This window comes from Somniosus microcephalus, unplaced genomic scaffold (genome assembly GCF_052327205.1).
Source record: "Somniosus microcephalus isolate GS21.2 unplaced genomic scaffold, FLI_Smic_1.0 unresolved_chr5, whole genome shotgun sequence".
Taxonomy (NCBI): Eukaryota; Metazoa; Chordata; class Chondrichthyes; order Squaliformes; family Somniosidae; genus Somniosus; species Somniosus microcephalus.
Window position 1 is genome coordinate 48,377,617 of NW_028225183.1, and position 10,615 is coordinate 48,388,231.

Here is a 10,615-nt window from a genome sequence, read left to right on the forward strand (position 1 = left end):
TTAGAAGAATGAGGGGGGGTCTCATTGAAACTTATAAAATTCTGACCGGGCTAGACAGACTGAATGAAGAGAGGATGTTTCCCCTGGCTGGGGGTTTAGAATGACGGGTCATTGTCTCAGGATACGGGGTAGGACATTTAGGACTGCAATGAGGAGAAATTTCTTCACTCAGAGGGTGGTGAACCTGTTGGAATTCTCTACCACAGAAGGCTGTGGAGGCCAATTCACTGAATATATTAAAGAAGGAGATAGATAGATTTCTAAACACAAAAGGCATCAAGGGGTATGGGGAGAGAACGGGAATATGTTATTGAGATAGAGGGACAGCCACGATCACCTTGAATGGTGGAGCAGGCTCGTAGGGCCGAATGGCCTACTCCTGCTCCTATTTTTCTATGTTTCTATGTTTGCATTCAGCTTTTATATATCAGACAGATGGTGTAACGGGGAACCGGAGCTTTCAACAGGTTAATCGGAGCTGCTGTGACAAGAGGCCAACTTGTGAGATTATTCTCCTTCTGAAGTTTGCTTCCTGCACAGATACTGTCGGGGATTGTGGAATTCAAGGGTTTAAGTAAAGTCATTGGATGGACTGTAATGTCTCCAGTTCTAACTGTTGGAGCTCGCTATAACCTGAGGCTACTTCGGATTGGTCGCTTGATTGGAATCCATTTCCTTAACAGAATTAACTGTTGGCCTCAATTGATCAATGTTATATTAAGCTTTAAACATTCCACCAAATTGAAAGACAGACTTTTATTTATAATTATTGTATTCGACAAAGACAGACATAGGTTGTGGGTGGCTCTTAAAGGAGCCGTTGTGTTTTCTGGGTATTTTGTCAGTAAATTGTGGAGTTTTACTTGGAGATGGCGTACTTTGCCACCCCGTGCTTGGCCATCTCCCCGGACAGCACCATACACACAGCGGTCTGGATGTGTGGACACAATCCGCACACTCCAAACTATTAGAGGTTGGTGCCATCTCCTGGCTGAAAGCGAGTGCTGCAACAAGAGACAATTATTCAGCAGAAATCATTTTATTTCGGGGAGAAAATATGTCAGCACCGTGCTAATGTTCAGCTTAAAACCATTGCCAAGTATTTATTGGTCAAGCTGAAAACTCCAAACAACCATTAAAAGCAGATGGACGCGCTCACCTGATTCTAGTGTGAACAGTGTGGTTGATCATTGATTGTGGGATAGACACTGTCTCTGTCACTCTGGTACTAGATGCCAATGTGAGATTCACTGCTGAATATGGGGTACTGTATCTGTCACTGTCTGGTACAGTGGGTCAGTGTTGGACGGACAGGGAGTATAGGAAAGGCACTGTCTCTGTCACTCTGGTACAATGTGTCATTCTGGGATTGACAAAAGTGCATATGATAGACATATGTCACTCCCTGTCTTGTCAGTGTCTGCTTGGCTGGTGGAAAACAATACTGTATCTGACACTGTCTAGTACAATGTGACAGTTTTAAATGTCTGGTGAGGCTATACTAGATACATTATCTTTCACTCTCTGGTATAGTGTCAGTGTGGGATTGACAGGTGAGTATAGGAAAAGCACTAGCGCTCACTCACAGGAACTACATGTGAGTGAGGAATATTCATCAATACAGGATAGCTATTGTATCTGTCACTATGTGATGGTATGACAGTGTTTGATTGTCAGGTGAGTGATGGATAGATAACTTACTGGACAAAACTGTTGCAATTGAAATTCAAAGTAGAATTTAAGATTTAACATGTTAAATTAGATTTTGGATAATTGTGAGCCATAGAACAGAACAGTAAAGAGGCCTTTCACAGATACAGTGGGTGGCTCTGAAAAGAGCCTTTGTGTCATTAGATTGAATCTTGTCCGCTTTACTTGCTCTTGGGGCTGGCAGTGCTGGTTTTCTTGGGCAGCAGCACCGCCTGGATATTAGGCAGCACCCCGCCCTGAGCGATGGTCACATTTCCCAGCAGCTTGTTGAGCTCCTCGTCGTTGCGGATGGCCAGCTGCAGGTGTCTGGGGATGATGCGGGTCTTCTTGTTGTCGCGGGCCGCGTTGCCGGCCAGCTCCAGGATTTCAGCGGTCAGATACTCGAGCACAGCAGCCATGTAGACCGGGGCTCCGGCACCCACACGCTCAGCGTAGTTGCCCTTTCGCAGGAGCCTGTGAACACGGCCCACAGGGAACTGCAGTCCGGCCCGGGATGAACGGGACTTGGCCTTGGCCCGAGCTTTACCGCCGGTTTTTCCTCTTCCAGACATTTCCACAATTCGCCCATTCAGAGAAAGAATGAAAGTCTCCTTCCACATCTGCCCTTCTTATACCTTCTGGAGGAATGAAGACAGCCTACTTGTGATTGGTCAATCTGTGGTGACTTTCATTGGTGTTTTCCGGTGACCAATCACAGTCGGCTTTTCCCGCCAATGAAAAGAGAGCGAAAATAACTGTCATCAACAGGCAGACCTCCAACGATTTTTTAATTTCAAACAGCTGCCAATATTTTCCTAGGCCAGTATACCAGCGAATTAAGTTAATAAATTCACTATTATCCGACGATTTCTGAACATTTTTAAAATGTCTTTTGTATGACATCTCCCCCTTGCAAATTCCAGGCTGTTACAATCAGGATTAATTTCGGATTCAATTTCAACTTGTCACGGGCGGGATTCAATCCCCATTGATTCTGTAACGGGACACATTCCAGCTCAATCTGTGTGAAAGTGAGATTCACAGATTATCGATCGATCCTTTGCACAGGCGCTGCTGCGGGAGTGAAACCAGAACTGGGAGTCCTGCTGTGAGAAGAGAAGAGGGACAGAGTGTTCAAACTGCCCGCGTTCTGGTCTCTAAGAAACCCCATTCTGGGTTATTACACTGCAGCAAACCTCCGGTGAATAAACAGATTGACTCCCAACTGGCTTTAAAAAAAAGAAAAGGTCTTGACAGAGAACGAGGTGACTGAAATCGAGTCTCATCCCCAAAACAAATAAACGGGTCTGAGAGCAAAGTGCAACCAAGGACCGTGTTTGTAGTTTGCTGGGCGGGAAATACAACAGCGACGCTAAAGTCGATCCGGTCAATGAAAGTGCTTATCTGAGAATTCAAAACTAAATCTACAGCTGGAACTTCAAACGTTCTCAAACACACTTGTTAATGAAATAATTACAGTACAAAAGGTAAATCATGCTTGACTAATTTATTGGAATATTTTGAGGATGTAACTGGTAAAATAGATAAGGGAGAACCAGTGGATGTGGTGTATTTGGACTTTCAGAAGGCTTTCGATAAGGTCCCACATAAAAGATTAGCGTGCAAAATTAAGGCACATGGGATTGGGGGCAAGGAATTGACTTGGATAGAGAACTCGTTGGCGGACAGAAAGCAAAGAGTTGGAATAAACGGGTCGTTTTCCGAGTGACAGGCAGTGATTGTGGGGTACCGCAAGGATCGGTCCTAGGACCCCAGCTGTTCACTATATATATTAATGATCTGGACGAGGGAATTGGATGTAATATCTCCAAATTTGTAGATGACACAAAGCTGGGTGGGAGGGTAAGCTGTGAGGAGGATGTCGTGAAATTCCAGTACAATTTGGACAGATTGGGTGATTGGGCAGAAACATGGCAAATGCACTATAATGTGGATAAATGTGAGGTTATCCACTTTGGCGGCAAAAACAGGAAGGCAGATTATTATTTGAATGGCAATAGATTGGGAGAAGGGGAAGTGCAAAGAGACCTGGGTGTTCTTGTGCACCAGTCGCTGAAGGTAAGCATGCAGGTGCAGCAGACGGTTAAGAAGGCAAATGGTATGTTGGCCTTCGTAGCAAGAGGGTTCAAGTACAGGAACAAGGATGTCTTGTTACAGTTGTACAGGACCTTGGTGAGACTGCACCTTGAGTATTGTGTGCAGTTTTGGTCGCCTTACCTGAGGAAGGACGTTCTTGCCATGGAGGGAGTGCAGCGAAGATTCACCAGGCTGATATCTGGGATGGCAGGAATGACGTATGAGGAGAGATTGTGTTGATTGGGATTGTACTCACTGGAGTTTAGAAGAATGAGAGGGGATCTCATTGAAACTTATAAAATTCTAACAGGACTAGACAGACTAGATTCCGGAAGGATGTTCCCAATGGCGGGGGAGTCCAGAACCAGGGGTCACAATCTAAGGATCAGGTGTAAGCCGTTTAGGACAGAGATGAGGAGGCTATTCTTCACCCAGAGAGTGGTGAACCTGTGGAATTCTCGACCACAGAATGCAGTTGAGGCCAATCCATTAAATATATTCAAGAAGGAGTTAGATATTTGTCTTAAAGCTAAAGGTTTCAAGGGATAAGGGGTGAAAGCAGGGACAGGGTACTGAATTTGGATGATCAGCCATGATCTCATTAAATGGTGGAGCAGGCTCGAGGGGCCGAATTGCCTACTCCTGCTCCTATCGTCTATGTTTCTATGTTTATCAATCAGTCTCTGGTAGTGTGTGTGAGTGTGGGATACTTCTGTATCTGTCAGTCTCCAGTAGTGCGAGTGTGGCATTCTGTCTGTATCTCTCAGTCTCTGGTAGTGTGTGCAAGTGTGGGATTCATTCTGTATCTGTCAGTCTCCAGTAGTGCGAGTGTGGCATTCTGTCTGTGTCTGTGAGTCTCTGGTAGTGTGTGCGAGTGTGGAATTCCTTCTGTATTTGTCAGTCTCCAGTAGTGCGAGTGTGGCATTCTGTCTGTATCTGTGAGTCTCTGGTAGTGTGTGTGAGTGTGGGAATTCATTCTGTATCTGTCAGTCTCCAGTAGTGAGAGTGTGGGATTCATTCTGTATCTCTCAGTCTCTGGTAGTGTGTGTGAGTGTGGGATTCATTCTGTATCTCTCTGTCTCTGGTAGTGTGTGTGAGTGTGGGATTCATTCTGTATCTGTCAGTCTCCAGTAGTGTGTGTGAGTGTGGGATTCATTGTGTATCTGTCTGTCTCTGGTAGTGCGAGTGTGGGATTCATTCTGTATCTCTCAGTCTCTGGTACTGTGTGTGAGTGTGTGATTCATTCTGTATCTTTCACTCTCTGGTAGTGTGTGTGAGTGTGGAATTCATTCTGTATCTCTCAGTCTCTGGTACTGTGTGTGAGTGTGGGAATCATTCTGTATCTGTCAGTCTCTGGTACTGTGTGTGAGTGTGTGATTCATTCTGTATCTCTCAGTCTCTGGTAGTGTGTGCGAGTGTGGGATTCAGTCTGTATCTCTCAATCTCTGGTAGTGTGTGTGAGTGTGGGATTCATTCTGTATCTCTCAATCTCTGGTAGTGTGTGTGAGTGTGGGATACATTCTGTATCTCTCTGTCTCTGGTAGTGTGTGTGAGTGTGGGATTCATTCTGTATTTGTCAGTCTCCGGTAGTGCGAGTGTGGCATGCTGTCTGTATCTGTGAGTCTGTGGTAGTGTGTGTGAGTGTGGGAATTCATTCTGTATCTGTCAGTCTCAAGTAGTGTGAGTGTGGGATTCATTCTGTATCTCTCAGTCTCCAGTAGTGTGTGTGAGTGTGGGAATCATTCTGTATCTCTCAGTCACTGGTGCTGTGTGTGACTGTGGGATTCATTCTGTATCTCTCTGTCTCTGTTAGTGTGTGTGAGTGTGGGATTCATTTTGTGTCTGTCAGTCTCCAATAGTGTGTGTGAGTGTGGGATTCATTCTGTATCTGTCAGTCTCTGGTAGTGCGAGTGTGGGATTCATTCAGTATCTCTCAGTCTCTGGTAGTGTGTGTGAGTGTGGGATTCATTCTGTATCTGTCAGTCTCCAGTAGTGCGAGTGTGGCATTCTGTCTGTGTCTGTGAGTCTCTGGTAGTGTGTGCGAGTGTGGAATTCCTTCTGTATTTGTCAGTCTCCAGTAGTGCGAGTGTGGCATTCTGGCTGTATCTGTGAGTCTCTGGTAGTGTGTGTGAGTGTGGGAATTCATTCTGTATCTGTCAGTCTCCAGTAGTGTGAGTGTGGGATTCATTCTGTATCTCTCTGTCTCTGGTAGTGTGTGTGAGTGTGGGATTCATTCTGTATCTCTCAGTCTCTGGTAGTGCGAGGGTGAGATTAATTTTGTATCTCTCAGTCTCTGGCAGTGTGAGTGCGGGATTCATTCTGTATCTCTCTGTCTCTGGTAGTGTGTGTGAGTGTGGGATTCATTCTGTATCGGTCTGTCTCTGGTACTGCGAGTGTGGGATTCATTCAGTATCTCTGAGTCTCTGGTTCTGTGTGTGAGTGTGTGATTCATTCTGTATCTTTCACTCTCTGGTAGTGTGTGTGAGTGTGGAATTCATTCTGTATCTCTCTGTCTCTGGTAGTGTGTGTGAGTGTGGGATTCATTCTGTATCTCTCAGTCTCTGGTAGTGTGTGTGAGTGTGGGATTCATTCTGTATCTCTCAGTCTCTGGTACTGTGTGTGAGTGTGGGAATCATTCTGTATCTGTCAGTGTCTGGTACTGTGTGTGAGTGTGTGATTCATTCTGTATCTCGCTGTCTCTGGTAGTGTGTGCGAGTGTGGGATTCATTCTGTATCTCTCAGTCTCTGGTTGTGTGTGCGAGTGTGGGATTCATTCTGTATCTCTCAGTCTCTGGTAGTGTGAGTGTGGGATTCATTCTGTATCTGTCAGTCTCTGGTACTGTGTGAGTGCAGGAATCATTCTGTATCTCTCAGTCTCTGGTAGTGTGTGTGAGTGTGGAATTCATTCTGTATCTGTCAGTCTACAGTAGTGTGAGTGTGGGAATCATTCTGTATCTCTCAGTCTCTGGTAGTGTGTGTGAGTGTGGAATTCCTTCTGTATTTGTCAGTCTCCAATAGTGCGAGTGTGGCATTCTGTCTGTATCTGTGAGTCTCTGGTAGTGTGTGTGAGTGTGGGAATTCATTCTGTATCTGTCAGTCTCCAGTAGTGAGAGTGTGGGATTCATTCTGTATCTCTCAGTCTCTGGTAGTGTGTGTGAGTGTGGGATTCATTCTGTATCTCTCTGTCTCTGGTAGTGTGTGTGAGTGTGGGATTCATTCTGTATCTGTCAGTCTCTGGTAGTGTGAGTGTGGGTTTCATTCTGTATCTCTCAGTCTCTGGTAGTGTGAGTGTGGGATTCATTCTGTATCTCTCAGTCTCTGGTAGTGTGAGTGAGTGTGGGATTCATTCTGTATCTCTCAGTCTCTGGTAGTGTGTGTGAGTGTGGAATTCATTCTGTATCTGTCAGTCTCCAGTAGTGTGAGTGTGGGAATCATTCTGAATCTCTCAGTCTCTGGTAGTGTGTGTGAGTGTGGGATTCATTCTGTATCTCTCAGTCTCTGGTAGTGCGAGTGTGGCATGCTGTCTGTATCTGTGAGTCTGTGGTAGTGTGCGTGAGTGTGGGAATTCATTCTGTATCTGTCAGTCTCCAGTAGTGTGAGTGTGGGATTCATTCTGTATCTCTCAGTCTCTGGAAGTGTGTGTGAGTGTGGGATTCATTCTGTATCTCTCAGTCTCTGGTAGTGTGAGTGTGGGATTCATTCTGTATCTGTCAGTCTCCAATAGTGTGTGTGAGTGTGGGATTCATTCTGTATCTGTCAGTCTCTGGTAGTGTGTGCAAGTGTGGGATTCATTCTGTATCTGTCAGTCTCCAGTAGTGCGAGTGTGGCATTCTGTCTGTGTCTGTGAGTCTCTGGTAGTGTGTGCGAGTGTGGAATTCCTTCTGTATTTGTCAGTCTCCAGTAGTGCGAGTGTGGCATTCTGTCTGTATCTGTGAGTCTCTGGTAGTGTGTGTGAGTGTGGGAATTCATTCTGTATCTGTCAGTCTCCAGTAGTGTGAGTGTGGGATTCATTCTGTATCTCTCTGTCTCTGGTAGTGTGTGTGAGTGTGGGATTCATTCTGTATCTCTCAGTCTCTGGTAGTGCGAGTGTGGGATTCATTCTGTATCTCTCAGTCTCTGGTAGTGTGTGTGAGTGTGGGATTCATTCTGTATCTCTCAGTCTCTGGTAGTGCGAGTGTGGGATTCATTCTGTATCTCTCAGTCTCTGGTAGTGTGAGTGTGAGATTCATTTTGTATCTCTCAGTCTCTGGTAGTGTGTGTGAGTGTGGGATTCATTCTGTATCTGTCAGTCTCCAGTAGTGTGTGTGAGTGTGGGATTGATTCTGTATCTGTCTGTCTCTGGTACTGTGTGTGAGTGTGTGATTCATTCTGTATCTTTCACTCTCTGGTAGTGTGTGTGAGTGTCGAATTCATTCTGTATCTCTCTGACTCTGGTACTGTGTGTGAGTGTGGGATTCATTCTGTATCTCTCAGTCTCTGGTAGTGTGTGTGAGTGTGGGATTCATTCTGTAACTCTCTGTCTGTGGTAGTGTGTGTGAGTGTGGGATTCATTGTGTATCTGTCAGTCTCCAGTAGTGTGAGTGTGGGATTCATTCTGTATCTCTCAGTCTCTGGTAGTGTGTGTGAGTGTGGGATTCATTCTGTATCTGTCAGTCTCTGGTAGTGTGAGTGTGGGAATCATTCTGTATCTCTCAGTCACTGGTGCTGTGTGTGACTGTGTGATTCATTCTGTATCTCTCAGTCTCTGGTAGTGCGAGTGTGGGATTCATTCTGTATCTCTCAGTCTCTGGTAGTGTGAGTGTGGGATTCATTCTGTATCTCTCAGTCTCTGGTAGTGCGAGTGTGGGATTCATTCAGTATCTCTCAGTCTCTGGTAGTGTGTGTGAGTGTGGGATTCATTCTGTATCTGTCAGTCTCCAGTAGTGCGAGTGTGGCATTCTGTCTGTGTCTGTGAGTCTCTGGTAGTGTGTGCGAGTGTGGAATTCCTTCTGTATTTGTCAGTCTCCAGTAGTGCGAGTGTGGCATTCTGTCTGTATCTGTGAGTCTCTAGCAGTGTGTGTGAGTGTGGGATTTCATTCTGTATCTGTCAGTCTCCAGTAGTGTGAGTGTGGGATTCATTCTGTATCTCTCTGTCTCTGGTAGTGTGTGTGAGTGTGGGATTCATTCTGTATCTCTCAGTCTCTGGTAGTGTGTGGGAGTGTGGGATTCATTCTGTAACTCTCTGTCTCTGGTAGTGTGTGTGAGTGTGGGATTCATTCTGTATCTCTCAGTCTCTGGTAGTGTGTGTGAGTGTGGGATTCATTCTGTATCTGTCAGTCTCTGGTAGTGCGAGTGTGGGAATCATTCTGTATCTCTCAGTCTCTGGTACTGTGCGTGAGTGTGGGATTCATTCTGTATCTCTCAGTCTCTGGTAGTGCGAGTGTGAGATTCATTTTGTATCTCTCAGTCTCTGGTAGTGTGAGTGTGGGATTCATTCTGTATCTCTCTGTCTCTGGTAGTGTGTGTGAGTGTGGGATTCATTCTGTATCTCTCTGTCTCTGGTAGTGTGTGTGACTTTGGGATTCATTCTGTATCTGTCAGTCTCCAGTAGTGTGTGTGAGTGTGGGATTCATTCTGTATCTGTCTGTCTCTGGTAGTGCGAGTGTGGGATTCATTCAGTATCTGTCAGTCTCTGGTACTGTGTGTGAGTGTGTGATTCATTCTGTATCTTTCACTCTCTGGTAGTGTGTGTGAGTGTGGAATTCATTCTGTATCTCTCTGACTCTGGTAGTGTGTGTGAGTGTGGGATTCATTCTGTATCTCTCAGTCTCTGGTAGTGTGTGTGAGTGTGGGATTCATTCTGTATCTGTCAGTCTCTGGTAGTCCGAGTGTGGGATTCATTCTGTATCTCTCAGTCTCTGGTCGTGAGTGTGTGGGAATCATTCTGTATCTTTCAGTCTCTGGTACTGTGCGTGAGTGTGGGATTCATTCTGTATCTCTCAGTCTCTGGTAGTGCGAGTGTGAGATTCATTTTGTATCTCTCAGTCTCTGGTAGTGTGAGTGTGGGATTCATTCTGTATCTCTCTGTCTCTGGTAGTGTGTGTGAGTGTGGGATTCATTCTGTATCTGTCAGTCTCCAGTAGTGTGTGTGAGTGTGGGATTCATTCTGTATCTGTCTGTCTCTGGTAGTGCGAGTGTGGGATTCATTCAGTATCTGTCAGTCTCTGGTACTGTGTGTGAGTGTGTGATTCATTCTGTATCTTTCACTCTCTGGTAGTGTGTGTGAGTGTGTGATTCAATCTGTATATCTCTGTCTCTGGTAGTGTGTGTGAGTGTGGAATTCATCCTGTATCTCTCTGTCTCTTGTAGTGTGTGTGAGTGTGGGATTCATTCTGTATCTCTCAGTCTCTGGTAATGTGTGTGAGTGTGGGAATCATTCTGTAACTCTCTGTCTCTGGTAGTGTGTGTGAGTGTGGGATTCATTCTGTATCTCTCAGTCTCTGGTAGTGTGTGTGAGTGTGGGATTCATTCTGTAACTCTCTGTCTCTGGTAGTGTGTGTGAGTGTGGGATTCATTCTGTATCTCTCAGTCTCTGGTAATGTGTGCGAGTGTGGGAATCATTCTGTATCTGTCAGTCTCTGGTACTGTGTGTGAGTGTGTGATTCATTCTGTATCTCTCAGTCTCTGGTAGTGTGTGCGAGTGTGGGATTCATTCTGTATCTCTCAGTCTCTGGTAGAGTGTGTGAGTGTGGGATTCATTCTGTATCTCTCAGTCTCTGGTAATGTGTGTGAGTGTGGGATTCATTCTGTATCTCTCAGTCTCTGGTACTGTGTGTGAGTGTGTGATTCA

The 10,615-nt window shown here is 45.4% G+C and overlaps 1 protein-coding gene across 1 annotated transcript; it reads right to left on the reverse strand.

Annotated features, from left to right (window-relative positions):
• Positions 1–828: 828 nt before the first annotated feature.
• LOC147088172 (histone H2A type 2-C-like) lies at positions 829–2,787 on the reverse strand. Its single transcript, XM_085977937.1, has one exon. The coding sequence runs from the start codon at positions 2,307–2,309 to the stop codon at positions 1,872–1,874; it is 438 nt and encodes a 145-aa protein (XP_085834063.1). The 5' UTR covers positions 2,310–2,787; the 3' UTR covers positions 829–1,871.
• Positions 2,788–10,615: the final 7,828 nt, after the last annotated feature.